General features: G+C 45.5%; 1 protein-coding gene and 1 pseudogene across 1 annotated transcript; both read right to left on the minus strand.

Moving 5' to 3' along the window:
• Nucleotides 1–9094: 9094 nt before the first annotated feature.
• LOC125079790 (60S ribosomal protein L7-like) lies at nt 9095–10430 on the minus strand (annotated as a pseudogene).
• A 1640-nt stretch (nt 10431–12070) lies between these two features.
• Nucleotides 12071–17211, minus strand: DBX1 (developing brain homeobox 1). The gene is made up of 4 exons (XM_047692862.1): nt 16813–17211; nt 16078–16179; nt 13956–14158; nt 12071–13465 (listed from the first exon to the last, which is right to left on the minus strand). Exons 1-4 carry the CDS (start codon nt 17177–17179, stop codon nt 13109–13111), a joined length of 1029 nt encoding a protein of 342 aa, XP_047548818.1. The 5' UTR covers nt 17180–17211; the 3' UTR covers nt 12071–13108.
• Between the last annotated feature and the right edge of the window lie 1662 nt (nt 17212–18873).

The raw sequence follows: 18873 nt of genomic DNA on the forward strand, positions 1-18873 counted from the left end.
CCTCCCTGGGTTCCATTAATTTGTTAGAATGGCTCACAGAACTCAGGAGACCAGTCTACTTACTATATTTCCGGTGTATTATCAAAGGATATAACTCAGGAACAGCCAGGTCGAAGAGATGCACAGGGCAAGGTATGTGGGGTACTCTCTCTGAGTTCACCCCTCCCTCCGAATCACTAACCCAGGAACTCTCCAAACCCCATCCTTCGGGGGGTTTATGGAGGCTTCATTATATAAACACAACAGATTAAATCATTGGAAATTGAACTCACTCTCTGACCTCTCACCCCTTCCCAGAGGTGGAGGTAGGACTGAAAGTTCCAAACCTCTAAGCCCATCATGGGCTCCCTGGGCAACCAGCCCCCATCCTTAGGTGCTTTGCAAAAGTCACCTCATTGGGGCGCCTGGGTGGCTCAGTGGGTTGAACCTCTGCCTTCGGCTCAGGTCATGATCTCAGGGTCCTGGGATCAAGCCCCACATCGGGCTCTCTGCTCAGTGGGGAACCTGCTTCCCCTTCCCTCTCTGCCTGCCTCTCTGCCTACTTGTGATCTCTCTCTCTGTCAAATAAGTAAAAATAAAATCTTTAAAAAACAAACAAACAAAACAAAACAAAAGTCACCTCATGGTGATGGCCTTTACCATCCTAATCACTTAGGAAATTCCAAGGATTTTAGGAGTTCTGCACCAGAAACCAAATACGTATTTCTTATTATAAATCACAATGTTACAGACCCCAGAGTGGGAACTGAGTATTAGGAAAACCAAAAGATCCAGAAGGCCTGAGATGCTGACGAGCTTGGAGCCACCATTCCAGCACCATACTTGTACATGGAAGAGAAATACGGATATTTCTGTAAACTGTGGTCTTTTGAGATTTTCTCTCTCTTACACCCAAATTACCAACTCAGGTGATACACCCTTTAGAATCTTTATTAACAAATATGTTCTTCTCTTTTTCATAAATGAATCCATGTGTGGTCTGTGGCTGGGTTTTTTACTGAACAATGCATTCCTCCAGCTCCCCGCACCCATTTAATCCACTCCTACAATCTGTTGATTCTCCTTTTAGTCAACCTCTCTCCACCCTCCCTGCACCCCCCTGGTCCAGGCCACCATAACCCCAGCTAATGCTAATTGATCATTCTCCTTCCACTCTTGCCTATACCCCTAGAGACAGAACGAGATCAGTCTTCAATCCATTCTTCACCTAGTGTTCAGGACAATGTTTAGAAACCCACATCTAGTCACGTCAATCCATATTTAAACCCCTTCTGTACTTTCCTGATGTGAGTAGAATGAAAAAAAATTTTTTTTTAGATTTTATTTATTTATTTGACAGACAAAGATCACAAGTAGTCAGAAAGGCAGGCAGAGAGAGAGAGGGGGAAATAGGCTCCCTGCCCAGCAGAGAACCCGATGCGGGGCTTGATCCAAGGACCCTGGGATCATGACCTGAGCCGAAGGCAGAGGCTTTAACCCACTGAGCCACCCAGGCGCGCCAGTAGAATGAAATTTAAGCCCCTTACGGAACCCCTAAAGTTCTGAGGGATTCCCTCTTTGCCCATCTCCCCAACTCCGTTCTGGTTCATGCTCTCCTCTTTACCCACGTCCTGCCTCTGAGTTCCTTGCAAGCATTTCCCACCTCTGTTATGCCCTTTACAACCTCTGTCCCAAGAAGTCTGGATCATTCTTTCCACAATACATGCCTCAGTGGTTCCTTCAGGTCTCTGCCAAAATGTCACCTTCTTAAAGAGACTTTTGTCTGGTTAGCTTTGCCCCCTGTTTCCCCAATGGTCTTTATCACAATCTGTAATGACATATGCATCTGTTCACTGACTTTGTTATTCTCTTGCTCTTCTGCGGGACTGAAAGCTCGCTGAGACCAAGATCTGTGTTTATTTCAGGTACGGCTCTATCAGGAACAACCAGAGGTCTAGACACAGAGGAGGCACACAATAAATAAATACTTGTGAAAGGAAAGAGTCCTGATGGTTCAGAAAACCCTGGTTCACGTACCACCCTTGTATTTACAGGCTATGCCAACTTGGGGAAATCAGTCAACCATTAGAAAAATGAATCCTGCCCTGGGTATCTCATAGGGTTGTTGTAAAAGTCAGATGAGATGATGTGAGGTAAGATTCTAAAGCTCTGAACTGAGGGGAGGGGTTTTAATTATTGTGGCAAGGAAACCTTAGGACTTTGTTTGAGAACCTACTTTCTCAAATACTTGTGCATAAAACAGGCCTCTGTAAATCAGTCTGTCCAAGGCCTTGTCAATGATGATTGTTCATTCCTGGTCATTTCCCCTCATTGCTACAGCTCTAAAAGGCGAGTTTTCTTGGAATACAAACCTTGGCCCTACTGAATCATCTATCCCAGGAAAAAGAAGTCCTTTTGACTTGAGAATGCTGTTAGCCAACATGAAACTTTTTGCTAAGAATGACAAAAACTCAGCTCTCTCACCCCTTGATCTGCTTTGCTTAGTCGGTTAGTGACTGCTGGGGTGTGGTATTTACAGAAAAGTTGAGTAAAGTGTAGGGGGTGGCCGTCCTTTCACGTTGGGTTGCCTGTGTAGTGTAAATAATCCTCTTTCCATCCTAGTCTAAACACAGTACTGAAACAAGATGTTTGTGCCAAAAAGAATCCCAGGAGGCATTATCCTGGGGGTGGGAGGTGTGGAGGGGAGTAAGGATGAGTGGGTTAAATAATAGAATCATCAGCCCCACGGAGTTCGGGCAGGGGTGGAGTGCACACTTTTGTTGCTCTGGAGACCGAACAATGAACTGAAACTCCACCTTCCCTTTCCATAAGCACTGTGTTCGGACAGTATTTTTGCCATTTAAACTATACAGAATGTGGCCATGTTTTCTCCTTACCAACACTTCTATGCAAACAGATTTGGATTTTTTTTTTTAATTAGAGTATGATTTGAGGATTATTTTAGATTCACAGAAAAAGGTACACAAATAGTACAGAGAGTTTCCCCTAGGCTGGGCATGCCTCTCCCTAATGTTGACACCTTGCCTTTCCATGGTACATTTGTCCCGATTCATAAACCCATATCGATACATTATTATTAACTAAAGTCAATGCTTCATTCCGATGACCTTGGTTTTTACCTAATGTTCTTTTTCTGGTGCAGGAGCCCATCTGGGATTCCAAGCTCATTTAATTGGGCTTGTTTCTGCACCAAAAAGTTTTTTTTTTCTTTTAAAGTTAAGCCATCAACTTAAAATCAGGGACACATTTTTCTTCCTGAAGAATGTAAAACTCAGACGTAGGTAGGTCTTTGATGGGAAAACCATTTCCACGGTTAGTTAATACTGTCCAAATTTGCATGGTGAGGGTCCAGCTAAAGACACTTTTTAAAGGAAAGGGAGTAAATATTTACCAAAAGGGCCCCTGATAGAGGCTGGAGTTGGTAGTTAGTTGGGTGGGGGACGGGGTGGAGATTTGGGGTCTATGGTACCTCTGCCTTTAGTGAAAAGAGAATGTGCTTGAATTTCTGCCATCTGGATAGATGGGGGGAAGTGAGTCGGCCTCAGTTTCCCATTCTGTCACATGCAGGTATCGCAACTCCCAAGCTGGGTTGTAGCAAAGTTACATACAAAATAGATGAGAGCATTAGCGGTATACCCAGCACACTGGGAATTAGTAGCCATTGCTGTTAGTCTTTTATATTAAGAAAGGAAAGAGAGGCATTTTGAAAATGTTTTGCTAGTGGCTGCTTGTTTTAACTCATTGCCTCTAAGTAGAGATATCTCCTTACAACATCAGTGTCCACAAACACATTCCAGATACATTCCTCCTTCTGCACTTTCTTGTAACTCTTTCTTGAACCAGTATGGTATATGGTTTTCTCTTCCTATCCCATTAAAAAACACACCTTCCCTCAAAGCTCTGGTCAGATTTCTCCAAGAAGCTTTCCCTGATGCTCTCAGTGCTGGGAAAAGGGGATAATTGGGAAGATCTGTGAACCTATTTCCTTATCTGTAAAATAGGATTAAGAAGTCATAGTGTATACTGGGTGTTTACCCTAAAGACACAAATGTAATGATCCAAAGGGGCACATGCACCCGAATGTTTATAGCAGCAGTGTCCACAGTAGCCAAACTATGGAAAGAACCTAGATGTCCATCAGCAGATGAATGGGTAAAGGAGATGTGGTATATATCTACAATGGAATACTATGCAGCCATCAAAAGAAACAAAATCTTGCCATTTGCAATGACGTGGATGGAACTAGAGGGTATTATGCTGAGCGAAATGAGTCAATCGGAGAAAAACAACTATCATATGATCTCCCTGATATGAGGAAGTGGAGATGCAATGTGGGGGACTTGGGGGGTAGGAAAAGAATAAATGAAACAAAATGGGATCAGGAGGGAGACAAACCATAAGAGACTCTTAATCTCACAAAACAAACTGAGGGTTGCCGGAGGGAGGGGGGTGGGGAGAGAGTGGTGGGGTTATAGACATTGCAGAGGGTATGTGTTATGGTGAGTGCTGTGAAGTCTGTAAACCTGGTGATTCACAGACCTGTACCCCTGGGGCTAATAATACATTTTATGTTTATTAAAAAAATTTTTTAAAAATACTAAAAAAAAAAAAAAAGAAACATTTATAGTGTAGATTGAAGATGACATATCCAAAATGCCAACCTTCATTTAGCTCATAAAAATAAAAATAATAGGGCGCCTGGGTGGCTCAGTGGGTTAAGCCGCTGCCTTCGGCTCAGGTCATGATCTCAGGGTCCTGGGATCGAGTCCCACATCGGGCTCTCTGCTCGGCAAGAAGCCTGCTTCCCTCTCTCTCTCTCTCTCTCTGCCTTCCTCTCCGTCTACTTGTGATCTCTCTCTGTCAAATAAATAAAATCTTAAAAAAAATAATAAATAGCTTTTCTTTTAGATAGTAGCATTAAGAATAAAAAGAAGAATAGAAAGTCGATTAAGGATTTAGTGGACACGCTGATTCTGTGTATGGAGTGGACAAGAGAGGGAAGTGTCAGGAACAGCACTTGGGTTTTGAGCACTTTTTTTGAGCAAGAAAAATGAAGGCATTCATGGAGTTAGGGACAAGACTGTTTTGTTTTACTTTGCTTTGTTTGAGTGGAGTGTTGGAACTAGAAGACACAGCACTTAGTCCTGGCATAATGGAATTTAACAAGTTCTTGGGAAGGCCAAATCTCCAAACCCTGTTAACTGTCTAGGTCTGGAGCTGAGGAGAGAGATCTTTGAGATTGGGACTTGTCATCAGACAGAAGCTAGCTGGAACCAGAGAGGAAGAAGCTTGTACAAGAAGGAGGACAGCAGCTAAGCATAGAATCTTGGAAGAACATCGACAGTTGAGGGAGGGATGCCTGGGTGGCTCAGTGGGTTAGGCGTCTGCCTTCAACTCAGGTCATGATCCCAGGGTCCTGGGATCGAGCCCCACATCGGGCTCCCTGCTCAGTGGGGAACCTGCTTCTCCTTCTCCTTCTGCCTGCTGCTCCCCCTTTTTGTACTCTCTCTCTCTACCAAATAAATAAATAAAATCTTGACCAAGGGGGAAAAAAAAGTTAAGGGAAATGCAGAGGGTAAAGAATCCCAGAATGAGGCTCAGTTGGCTCCAGGAGCTGAGAGACATCTGGCAGAAGTGAGAGGAAAACAGGGGAAAGAGATGTTTTAGGGTATGTTCGGGGGGAAGGGATAGACGTGATCATGCCTAAATTCTCATAAAGGGGCACCTGGGTGGTGCAGTCAGTTAAGCATCTGACTCTTGGTTTTGGCTCAGGTCACAATCTCAGTGTCCTGAGATTTGTACCCCCACCCCCATGTGGGCTCCCCGCCCAGCAGGGAGTCTGCTTGGGTTTCTCTCTCCCTCACCCCTGCCCCTCCTCTCACTCACAACCTTCCTCTCTCTCTCTCTCAAATAAATAAATAAATCTTTAAATGTGCATACAGAAGGTGCCAGTGAGAAAGATTGGCTGAATACAGATGGAGAAGGGGTTCCTTCAGGAAAGAGAGCTGACAAAGGAGGATGTGTGGAAAGCCTAGGTATGGTCATAGATAAGCTTTTACATGGGGCAGTAGGAACTTGGCCTGATAGTTTTCTGCCATCTCTCCTCTCCCAAAGCTCTTTATATGTTTAAGTAAGTGGTTCTCAAAGTATGATCTGGGGAACCTTGGGAGTCTCCAAGACCCTCCCATAACTGGGCGCTGGGAGGTTACATGTGCCATGATGTCTCCTTCTGATGGCTAAGGGAGTATGTGCTTACAGATTCTGTGCTTCTGAGAATAACCTAAGATAGGGGCACCTGGGTGGCTCAGTTGGTTGAGCCTCTGCCTTTGGCTCATGTCATGATCCCAGGTCCTGGGATCAAGTCCCTCATCAGGCTCGTTGGTCAGTGGGGAGCCTGCTTCTCCCTCTGACCCTCCCCCTTGCTTGTGTGCTCTCATTCTTACTTTCTCTCTCTCTCAAATAAATAAAATCTTTTTAAAAAAAGAATAAGTGATGGAATAGGAAAAATTATTGTCATTAAATTCCAACCTATACTCAGGTATAAAATATATGATCGTTCAATATTATACAGGACGAAATGAGAATTATACCTAAAGCATGCCTGTGTGATTTTTTCAAGGACTAGGACTTGTGCAATTGTTTGAGCTAGCCACATCTTTCAGAGAACCCCATTTGTACTTGAATGAATGACTGAGAAACAACAGCATCTCCTAGATATTTTCCCAAAGATGAAGTTTTTTTTTATTTGAAAAAAAAAACACTGTTGTCTCAATAATAAAATTTGAGCTTTCAAAAAAACTTATATCTACTACCATGAACTTGACAGCTTCTCAATACTAAAAGGCCTTTATGATGAGATGGTTGGTAATGTGAACAAATATATTATTTGATAATTCATGAAAGGGTCAACATTTAGAATATCTGCACGACTCAGTGAACCATTATTTTCCAAATGGCCAATGTATGATGTTATGAAATCATACATGGGTAAAAATATCTGTTCAAAATGTAAGACAGACCAATAGATTTTAATGTGTCAGAACTGGAAAGTTCTTTGATGGAATTTTAGATTTCAAATTGCAACTAACCTTTTAAAAAAAAACTACCACTTTGCCAAGTTTCGTTGTTGTATCAAAGAATAGCCACAATTATCTAAGAAAACTATACAAATACTCCTCCCTTTCCAGCTGCATATCTATATGAAGAAAAATTTTCTTCATAGCACAACAGACTAAAGAAATAGATAAGAGAATCCAGCCGTCTTCTCTTCAACCAACCATTAAAGAGATTTGCAAAAATGTAAAACAATGGTACTGGGTTTTTTTGTTTTGTAACATATGCTTAATTTTCACAAACATGGCATTTACATTGCTATTTGATGAAATTGTTCTAAGACGAAGTGATGAATAAATATTTTTCTCAGTCTCAATCTCTCTTTTTTTTTTAAAAGATTTAATTTATTTATTTGACAGAGAGAGATCACAAGTAGGCAGAGAGGCAGGCAGAGAGAGAGGAAGGGAAGCAGGCTTCCTGCCGAGCAGCGAGCCCGATGCGGGACTCGATCCCAGGACTCTGGGATCATGACCTGAGCCGAAGGCAGCGGCTTAACCCACTGAGCCACCCAGGCGCCCCACAGTCTCAATCTCTTATATAGAAAATATTGGCAGATAAAACCCATAGTTACTAAAAATCTTTTAGGTATTTCAGAGTGTGAAAGGGTTTTATTTATTTTAAAAGATTTTATGTGCTCGCTTCGGCAGCACATGTATTTTAAAAGATTTTATTTATTTATTTGGCAGAGAGAGATACAGTGAAAGAACATAAGCAGGGTTAGTGGCAGAGGGAAAAGCAGGCTTCCTGCGAAACAGGGAGCTCAATGTGGGGCTGGCAACAGGGAATACCAGGTGAATAGGAGGTGAATAGGTTTGTGCAGGACCCTGGGATCATGACCTGAGCCGAAGGCAGACATGTAATGACTGAGGCAACCAGGCGCCCTTGCAGAGTGATTTTAACACCCAGTTGGAGGATCACTGGTTTAGGCCACAGAGAGGAGGGCTGGTGGTGGGGTGGAAGACTTAGGAGCATAATAATGGTTTTAAAGAACTCCAGAAGATTAAAAAGCATAAAGCTCTGTTGGAGAGTTCTTATTGATTGGGGTTTGGTTAAGTGAGTTTTTAACCAGTTTAGTTAAGGGAGCAGGATGGTGCAGTAGAGTAAGATGAACCTGAATTTGAATTCCAGCTCAGGAAACCATGGGAAATCACCCAGACTCCCAGCCTCAGTTCTGGCATCTGTGTGTGGGGATAATAGTATCTACCTTAGATGGGTTACTGTGAGGATAAAACTCACGGGAGTCTTTGCTACTTAAAGTGTATTCCATGAACCAACAGGTGGTTAGCAACGCTGCACAACAGAGCCCTGGGTTATGATCTACGTTTTGATGAGATCCCCACCTAGCAGAACGCACCCAGCAGAACGCCCGCCTTCCACACATTTTAGCATTTATTATTCTTCAGCTGATAGAGAACAACTATTTTGGTCTTTTGGGCTAAAGTAATTGGTTTGACTTGGAAAAACATATTAGGTCAGTTTATTTAGTCTCTTTTTCTTCATTTTTGACCTAAGTTATCCTTCAACTCATTTGAAAGATGGGTAACTTCCAGGCTTATGGTCTAGACTCTGGAGTGTCTCTGTCTCTCCTTTTAATTTATTTATTCACTCAACACATATCAAACACCCAGTACGCGTTAGCGACTACGCACACCACTAAGGAAACTGTGGGCAAAAGGGACATGGTCGTCACGTCTGTGACACTCTTAGCTAAAAGAGACATGAAAATGAGCCAAAATGTGACACGCTTAGTTCTCAAGATGTAAAGGTCTGTGATTACCGGGCAATAGTGTACAGGTTTAAAAAAAAAAAAAATCTACAGAGTAGTTTTTTCTTTTCTTGGTTTTCTTAACTTCTCTTTTTTTTCCTTTTTTTCTCTCTCCCTCTTTCTCTTTTTTCCTCTTTTTTCTTTTCTTTTTTGCCCCAATTTGAAAATATTTGTTTACTAACTGACCCAACTACAAAAATAATCATGGTGGGTACCTTAGCTCATCCTTCTAATAAGTCTATTCATCTGGTCTTCCCCATTGCCAGCATCTCCTCCTTCTACAAGATGGGTGATGTTTTTCTTCATTCCCCCTTGTGGAGAAGAGCACCTGAAGGGCCATAAGAGGCTGTTTGCCTCTTTGACACTTTTCCCAACAGTATAGATCTCATGAATCCCATCCTCTGTGCAGATGATGCCGTATTTACCAAGAGATGGAGCAATCAACGTGTTCTCTGTCAGGACAATTCTCTTCTTGTTGATTTTGCTTTAAACATGCATGTGGATCAATTCATGCACTGACTTCAGGGCTGCATCCCCTCATGCTCTATATGGCTCACAATCCTTAGCATGTTAACTGAAGCCTTGGTGAAACTAACAAAGAGCCATTGATGATCTGGCAAAGGGGAAGAAACTTCAACACCTTTTAAACCTCTTGGCTTGGACCCGATGATAAATGCCAGTTTGGGTTCCACAGGTACACAGCAGTCGCCATCTTTTTGTGCCATCCTACCCATTCAAATCTCAGTTCTGAGCATTTGCCTATATTCCTTGTGGTAATGCTTAGCTTTTTCTTTTCTTTTTTAAGATTTTATTTGTTTATTTGACATAGAGAGAGCCTGAGAGAGCATGAGCAGGGGGAAGAGCAGAGGGAGAGGGAGAGGCAGACTCCCCACTGAGCAGGGAGTCTGAGGTGGGGTTGATCCCAGGACCCAGGGACCATGACCCCAGCTGAAGGCAATGCTAACCCGACTGAGCCACCAGGTGCCCCAGTGCTTAGCTTTTTCATAGATAAGCTCCCTCCTTGCCTTTCAAAGCCTCTTTAGGACCAAATTCCTTCTCAAATGCTTGATCTTCCACTCCACGGAATTCTTTTGCCGTTTTTAAAGGGTTTCTGGGACAGTAGGAACCTTCTTTTTCTTCTCTCCTGCACTCTCCCTGATGCCACCTGGAAAAGAAAAAGGTGTCTCTTTTTCACTCACACAAACTCTACCCCCCAATGTGGGGCTCTAACTCACAACCCAGAGATCAAGAGTCGCATGCTGTACTGACTGCACCAGCCAAGCGTCCCATTAACTTTTCTTAATTTAGAAAAAAAATTGTCATAGAATGCTTCTTGCTTTGAAGTCTACATTGTATTATAATATTGCTTACCACAACTTTTTTTCGTTTGGCTGTAATTTTGACCATTGCTGGATTTTAACTGTTCTAGGTTATTTTTCCAATTTATTTACATTAAAAATACTTTTAATTGAGATTTTTTAAAACACACATAAAATCTTATATCTTAGTCATTTGCCATTCAGCAATGTTAGCCATATTCACGTTGCTGCATGACAGATCTCTAGGACTTTTTCATCTTGTGAGACTGAAACTCTGTGCCCATGGCACAACTCTATTCCCCCTTATCCCAGGCCTTGGCAACCACAATTCTACTTTCTGTTTCTATTAATTTGCTTGCGTTAGATATCTAACTGTAAGTGGAATCATATAGTACTTGTCTTTTTCTTGTTAGTTTATTTCACTAGCATAATGTCCTCAAGGCTCATTCATGTTGAGCATGTGACAAGATTTCTTTCCGTAAAGCCGAATAATAATCCATTGTGTGTATATGCCACATTTTCTTTATTCATTTGGATTGCAGAAGCTATTGTGAAGAACGTGAATGATGTGAATGGGACTACCTCTCGGCTATTGTGAACAATGCTGCAATGAACATGAACGTGCCTCGGAAGGACTTTGACTCTGAGTGTAGACACTAATCCATCCCCATGCCTGAAAATAGTTCTTGACGGTAAGTAAGAAATGTGGGCTTGGGCCAGCAGGGAGGAAAAAGCGAGCGGCTTCTGCTCAGGATCTCATCTCTGGATGTCCAGGCAGCAGCGGGGGGCGGGGAGGGAGGAAAAAACAGCCTGAATCACTCAAAGAGTTTCTTGTCTAAATTTTGTATGCCTACCATGTACAGAATGCCGTGCTAGGTACTTTCATATGTGTTGAGGAGGAAATGTGGAGGGTTTCCTGGATGAAGACAATTATGACAATGAAGATTTTTTTTTTCGAGTTCCCAGGATCATGTCTAAACAATAATGAAAATAGTGATTACCCGTGTCAGAGACAGGCCCAACACGGGAGGATATCAGAATCTGGTAGAGAGGCCTTTTGTTTTTTAGAAAGAGAATTACACTGAGAATAGCAAAATTCAAACTTTAAATATGATACAAACCACTGAAATTTAAGCTGAGCAACTTCTTCCCACCCTCACTGTTGGGGCATGGGTTCGGATAATAAAGAAATGCAGGTCTCTGTGGCTAAGAGACCAAATTCTTAAAGCATACAGAAACCCTTACCAGTATTCTACCTGACGTTCTTTATCCCTAAGTTGCTGGTTAAATGAATTGTTTCTGTTAAAAGCTTGTCTTTAAAGAAATTTAGTTTCACTTGGGCAATCCAGAGTCTGTGTCTGGGCTCTCAAGTCATGGCTATAGATGACATTCCTAAGAAAATTAGTTTATACACAAAAGTCAGGAGCAACTTTGAGCTTCCCTGGGGACCAGGAATTATAAAAACCTTCAAGGAGGGAAAGGGAAAGCATTATAAGATTGAACTGCCTTTCACTGAGTTCTTTCAGTGCATCATTTCAGTCCTTAGAAAAGAGAAGGATTACCGCAGACTCAAGTTGTTGGTACCATGTTACTGGAGCTACTTTGTCACCATAGCAATTATGGTTATTTATGGTACAGGCAAGGAGAAAAAGCACTGGCCCGAGAGTTAGAGATGGGTTCTAGTTCCAACTTGGCCACTAAGCAGCTGGGGGGGGTGTCTTAGATATGTACCATCCCCTCTTGGATATCAGCTTACCTTCTATAAATTCCAGTAGCACGCGGACTAGAAGCTCCAACCCTTTCAGCTAAGACACTCTGTAAATTAATGAGATCACTTGACCACTGTGTCCATTCTACTTTTTATTTGGCATTTGTTCATTTGGTACATATATACATATATAAAAATCTGTACAATGTAAAAATACAAAATAAGTATTTCTTTATAAGTTATGCAATTAAACAGCTACATTTTTAAAGTATAAAACCCATTGCAAAAAAAAAAGAAAGTCTAATCAGTCCTTTATAGTCATTCACAATAACATTGGTATAAAATATCCATACAGCACATGTGTACAAAATAGTGTACAGTTCATAAAAGCTGTGCAAAGACAGCAAAGTTCAGTTAAAAAAAAATCAAAATCAAAGGGGCTTGAGGGTTCTCTCTCTGCTCACATCATGCCCAGTGCTCAAGAGCCTTTCAGGTCAGTGAAATCTCCCCAGAAATAATAAAAGGGCACAAGGTAGAGTGCTTGGTGCATATACTATGGATACAGAAATTTTAAAGAAAAAGCTTTAAAACATGCATACAGAAATAGAGATGGACTTTTCCCTCAACAACTCACTTCTTTGCCCAGAGAGCATTGGGGATATGACAGAAAAGACTCGTTATTTATGCTGTGACTTAGACCGGAAGGAGTCTGTGTGCGTGTGTGTACAGATTTGGCTGGGTAGGTGACCCTCCAACCTAAGATAGGGAGGTGGAGGCATCTAGGAAGTCAGAGGTCTTGGAGTCATATGCCTGGGATGTTGTGACTCCTAACTTCGTTTCCTTTGCCATTAAGAGTTTTGCGGAAGACCTGCAGAGCCTGGCTCACTGCTAAACCCAGGCTATTGGTGTGAATACCCGCACTGTGTTTAAAATAGCTTGCAGGAAGCAAGACAGGAGCTCTGGTGGAAAAGTTTAAGGCTGGGACCAAGACCCAAGTTTCACTTATGTGGAAAGAGCTGTTGGGAGGTGGGGGGGCGCCATTTTGGGCAATGGAAGGGGCTGGGGGCCCCCTGATGAGGTGACGGTTCTGCAAAGGGGAGCCACAGCGTCTGGGCAACGGGAACTAAGCGGACACGCAGACGGAATCCCGCCTCTTCAATTTCAAAGCACTTCTAAACAGTACCCAGGTCTCGGGGAGGGCTTCTAAGACACGGTGATTTCCTCTTCGCCCTCCTCATCCTCCTCGGAATCGGAGAAGTCCGAAGGCTTGCCGGGGCTGCTCGAGTGCGCGGGCGAGGCCGGCAGCGGCCCTTCCAGCCGCGGGTCCCGCAGGTGCCGAGGGTCGGGGGACGCGTGATAGACTAGGCGGTGGCGGGGGCTGCCCCGGCCCTCGTCTTCCTCTTCGTCCTCCCCCGGGCCCTTCTGGCCAACATCGCTGAGGTCTGGGTGCGGATTGAGTTTGGTGGGAAGGGTCTGCTCTCGGCAGCCCCCGCTAGACAGGAGCTCGCGCTCCTTGGAGTTCCGCCACTTCATGCGTCGGTTCTGGAACCAGATTTTCACCTGGGGCGCGGTGGGGTGGGGTCGGGGAGAGGGAGTGGGGGACAAGCAGAGGTTAGCGCAGGCCCGTCACACCAAGGCCAGGGGGGAGGGGCGCCGGCGGGACCGCCTGGGAGGGTAGGAGGCTCTGTCCTTACTCTCCTTGCCCGCTGCCCACGCCCTGACTTGGATTCAGGTGGCTCAAGGCACTCACCCTACCCTCACTCCCTCTTCAGCTCCTCTCTGCTCTAACCCCATCCTCTGATCCCTGACCCTGATGTTCGCGGGGGGTGGGGGGCGCTGAGCCAGGCGTGGAGCGAAGAGACCCGGAGAGAAGCGGGTTGTCCCGACGAGCCTCAAGGAAGCTGGCGGGCGCACGCATTCCCTCTCTAGACCTTACTTTCCCCATCCGAACAATGGGACCGAATTGGTCTCAGAGAACCCTCCCAGTTGTATCAAGGCTGGGGGAGGAGTGAAGCGTAGGGGCTGGGGGCTGGGAGGAGACCGCTCTCACTTGTGAGTCTTTCAAGCCCAACTTGGCCGCCAGCTTCTTGCGGTCGGGCTTGCTGATGTACTTCTGCTTCTGGAACATCTTCTCCAGCGCCTTGCGCTGCACGTCGGAGAACACGGCTCGACGCAGCATGCCTCGGCGAGGCTTGCCGCGGGCCGCAAGCGGCCAGGAGAAGGTCCCCGGGATGGGCACGACGCTCGAGGACGCTGCGGAGGGGTGGGAGTGAGGAGTTGCGAGTGAGTGGGCGGCGTCCCGCCGGGGCAGTAGCGTCTGCCCCTCTCTAGGGGCCTCCCTCGGTTTTTCTCTCTGATCCCTTCATCTCTTTAAAGCTCCTCTTTTTCTCCTCTTGGAGAAAAGAGCAGGAACCTACAAACCTGCGAGAGTGAAAGGCGCTTTCCGCCCAAATAACTTTCCCTTTCAACCAAGCAAACCCGGATTAGGTAAAACCACGGAAACACAGAAAACGGCCCCTACAATAGCCTGTTTCATTTTTACATTCAACGGTCTCAGGGAACGGTCTCAAGGGGGCAAACCTGCGTGTATCAGCTAAACTAACAACAGAAAAACATAAATTACAAAAATAAAGATAAAATATACAGAGGATGCCACTGGGTTTCCCCCTTAAGCTTTTTATCACCTTGGTGGCTTTTGTATTCTTTAGATGAAAATGAGGTACTTTACTGATTTGACAGAAGAAAATCCGCTTTGGATTTTTTTTGTGAAAAATCCAATCAGCATTCATCTTTTTCATATTAATCTTTCCTCCCCTCCCCCACAAACGTAAAGAATTCGGCCCGAATACATGAAAAGTGGCAGCTAATTAGCACATTGACCGCTCCCCAATGGGTATTGGCATGATAAAAAGGGGGAGAGTTTTGCTTTAAGGGAGGGGAAAAAAAAAAGAAACAGAGACTCTAATGAAGCGTGAATGGTAATTGTGTAGTAATGAACTAACAGAAAAAGACTGAGGACAAGCAGCGAAAGCCATATATTACTGGGACAAAAGAGATTTACACTTTCAAACTAAACACAACTGCAGGCCAAGACCATTGGGAGAATACTGATGGCAGAGGCTTCTCTTCCCGGAATCATTTTCATTAAATGGACATGAAAAGCTATTTATAAAGCCCGGGTTGTTTTTGTTAGAGCATTGAGATGAGGGAGAAAGGGAGCAAATTCCATTATCAGCAGCAGCGTGAATGGTGGTGGGGGGCTGTTGGTGAATTCTCTCTCCCCCTTTTAAAAATCAATTGCATGTTTCTTTCGCTGATATTTGGGAGTGTTGTCGTGGTTTTACCCATCCCCCACCGTCCATGCCCAGTCTCTCTTCTCTTTATAGGCTCTCCTCTGTCTTCTGAGTCTCCAGCAGTTGCAGAGTTTTGAGCTATAGTTTGAGTCACAACTAGGTTTGCAGGATGAAAACCTCCCATAAACTGTGTTAAGGTGTTTCTCCTTTAGACTGGGACCCAACTGCAGGCTTCCGTCAGACTTCTTATGTTACAAGCTCAAAGTCTTTAAAAAGATAAGGCGGTGGGGGAAGGGTCTGAGAAGAGGTTGGGAAATCAGGTTGGAAATAGAAGGTTGGGGTTGTGGGAGGATCTAGTCCCCCTCCCTCTGGGCGACCCTAGGCATCCCACACAAGAGGGCACCCCATGTGGTCTTGTGAAAAGCCCCAAGCCCTGAATGAGTCTTAAAGAGAAATTAGCCCCGGCTGGTAGGTGTCTCTCGGCGGCGTGGAGGGGCTAAGGCCGATCTGTGTGTGGCTGCCCGAGGAGCTGACCAATTGGTCATGGTGCTGAAACCTTTGTGGGGAATCGTGGCCAAGTGCACTGACTCTGTGGGAAAACGGCGGCGTGAAGGGATGCCAACAGCTCCTCGCCGGGAAGGGAACCGCCTCAAATTGGGACCATGACAATTCCTGCTAATTTGTAGAGCAGGGAATTGGTGCAAAGTGTCAAGCAGTCACTGCTTGTGCTAAATAGGGCATCAAATTGGCGCGACGGATTCGTGAATGTTGTACGCCTCGCAACCTCTGAACCAGAGCATAACCCCGAGGGGTGGACGGAGAAATATGGCTTCGGAGCAGGGAGCGAGGGGGACGGCAGGGAAGGGGGATGAGACCTACCTGGGAAATAAGAAGATCTGATGAAAGGCTGGAAGGAGCCTTCGAAGTAGGGAAAAGCGAAAGTCTTGGGAGGAACGGTCTGGAGCAAGGCGGGGGATGTTTCTGGCAGAGAATAAAGGAAGAATGAAAAGGAGGGAGACAGGGAATTTGATTAAGTACTTGATTATTGTACAGAACATTGAATACATGATATCATTAATCCTTCGGCTGGCTTCAAAGGCATTTTCCTCGGTGTTTTGACGGAGTAAAAGAAATCTTTCCCTAACATTGTGCCATCTGTGGATATCCTTCCGCCCTCTCCATCCCCCCGCCCCCACGCGACCCGCCACCTCAGAATCCGCCCGTCCCCAGTCTCATCCTGGTCACTAGAGAGATATGTAGTATTGGGGAGAGGAAGAAAAGAATTGCAGGTCCATAATACTAGCTAACCTAGTAAATATATTGCCTGGGATTTAAAAAACTGGCTTCCATAAGTTCGAGGGTAGAAACACAGACGCCTAGGGGCGTGCGCTCTCTCCGACTGCAGGTGCTCAAGTTCATTATGAGGGTGGGGCGAACCTGGAGCTTTTCTTCCCGGGAATTGGCTGGACTTAAGTCTCACAGTGCGCGACGTGAGGCTTCGGGGATCTTGCGTAAGTATGTGCGTTGATGCGTGAGTGGGTGCCTGCTGCACCGGAAACCGGGGCCAGAAGTACTCGCACTTTGACCAGCCCTCAGGGTTTTGCGCTCACTTACCTGTTCTGGGCGCCGAGGAGAGGATGGCGTTCACCCCAAACTTCAGAAACGTGGGCTCGCTGGCAGGTGAGGCGGCCGTCTGAGGTGAACCGTCTGGTCGACTGCCTGGACTCGGGGAGCCCAGGTCTGAGGTCCCGGTGTCCGTGAGAGTCGTGGGGACCCCCTGCCTAGGGGGCGACATGCTGGCGGTGGGTAAGCTGCGGGGCAGATAAGCGGGAGGCCGGCTGATGCGGATCAGATCCTCCACCAGGAAGCTGGAGTGGCCAGAAAATGCCGACTGCAGGGACTGGGGCAGCGTTAAGGTGGGCGTGGGGCGCAGGAGGCTGGGGTACCCGGCGGGGGGTGCGAGGAGGCCTGGGAACATCATGTTAGGCGCGGGGCGGGCGGAATAACCCTTCTTCCAGTGGCCCGAGGGTAAAAGCCTCTATTCCCGCCCCTCCCGCCCCCGCAGTGCCCTCTCTCTTGGGCAAACGTCTCCAAGTAACGATCCCACTTGGGCGTCTGCGAGTCCTCCGTGGTCCTCCCGTCGAGGTGATGGTTTTATAGTGGCCCGCCCGTTAAAGCGCTTTGAAAAGTGACAGCTCTGACAATGAAGTTCAACAAAGTTCTCCACTCGAGCTTCATTCGCCGGAGGCTCTGGGCGCTCTGATTGGCGCAGGGGTGCAATTTATGATTGGATTAGTCTTCATAAGCATGGCCCGCACAATGGGCCGGCAACAAAGGCTGGCGCGCATCAATTCTGCATATCGACCGCCTCTTTGCAATACAGTGCGCCCCCAAAGCTCTCCCCGGGAGTTTTTGTTCCGAAGCAACACCCGGGCTAATTAAATGCCTATTTAGAAGTTTCAGATGACATCTTGCCTCATAGAAAAGGAATTATTTAAAGAACGCACTAAATTTATTTGCAGCTCCCCTGCTGAGCCTGGAAAATAAATCAATAAATATTCATAGAAATTCATCTCCAGGCAATCAGTAAAATAACCTTTCCCCTTGTGGGGTGGGCAATGGAAAATTTCAAGTCAGTGAACATGAAAATATACTCGCTTCTTCAGTCTCTAACCCTACACGCTACTCCAGCTGAGGCATAAAGCAGATGTGAGGGGTGGGTAAAATCAGTTTGTGGGGTGCCATTCTAACAACATGGGAGATTGGAATGAATGCTTTGGGGTTATTGGATGTGAGTCCTTAAGGATGGAGGGGGAGGTCTTTGCTTCCTTTGTGTCGGGAAACTAATGGAGTTTGAGAGAGCTGGGAGATACCTGAATGATAAAACGTGTCTCCTTCTGCAAACTCCCAGCAACTTAAACCGATTTTCAGCGACATTTCTCTAGAAGTGTCACCGAGGAGCACTTCACAGCTTGCTGGCCTCGTAAAGGATCAGAAAGCATCAACGGACCAAGGCTAGGCGGCAGTATTCCACTTGCACATAGGACTTACTCCTTTCCGAAGCAGCCAAGCCAGGTGACCAGAACGCTGAAACGCTACCCTGGCCCCTTTCCAACCTCAAAGAGCTTCCTGCAGTTTCACTTGTAACTTGCAGCCTGGACTTTTAAAACCATAGCAGTGAAAGCTGAGGGTTCTACCTATTGCGGGACACTTAACTTGGCCAAAGTTTTGCAGCCTCCTAATTAACTGCAGTGCACAAGCACATCAAAACAGTGCGAAGAATGCCATTCCCAAGAATGCTGGCCCCCAGTCAGGAGAGTCTATGCTTAATCTGGGGCCTCAAACGAGAATCTTCTTGGAGACAGTCCTTCCCTTTACTCTGGGTTGGGTCTAGGGTGGCGCTGAACCTCGATTCCCCAGTTTCTCTGTTCAGCGAGATAACAGATGTGTTAAATGTCCCATTCATTTCTTTGGTGTGGCTGAACCTCCCCAAAGAGAAGTGTGCAGCCCCGCCAGGCTGCCCTGATCCTATTAACCATGAACTAACTGTTACCTTCAGCTGGTTTTCCTTTTTGCTTTTTAACACAAAGCTTTCTCAAAAATCTTATTAACCAGCTTTATTTCTCTCGATGGTTTTGTTCAGGGCGTTTTGTGTTGATGATCTCCATGTCGCTG

This window comes from Lutra lutra, chromosome 10 (assembly GCF_902655055.1).
Source record: "Lutra lutra chromosome 10, mLutLut1.2, whole genome shotgun sequence".
Classification (NCBI taxonomy): Eukaryota; Metazoa; Chordata; class Mammalia; order Carnivora; family Mustelidae; genus Lutra; species Lutra lutra.

Coding starts and splice junctions, on each gene's coding strand:
- DBX1 (XM_047692862.1), bottom strand. CDS start 17,179: ATGATGTTCCCAGGCCTCCTCGCACCCCCCGCCGGGTACCCCAGCCTC. Junction 16,180..16,812: donor CTCCTCGGCGCCCAGAACAG/GTAAGTGAGCGC, acceptor ATTCTCTGCCAG/AAACATCCCCCGCCTTGCTC. Junction 13,466..13,955: donor TGGGCTTGAAAGACTCACAA/GTGAGAGCGGTC, acceptor ACCGCGCCCCAG/GTGAAAATCTGGTTCCAGAA.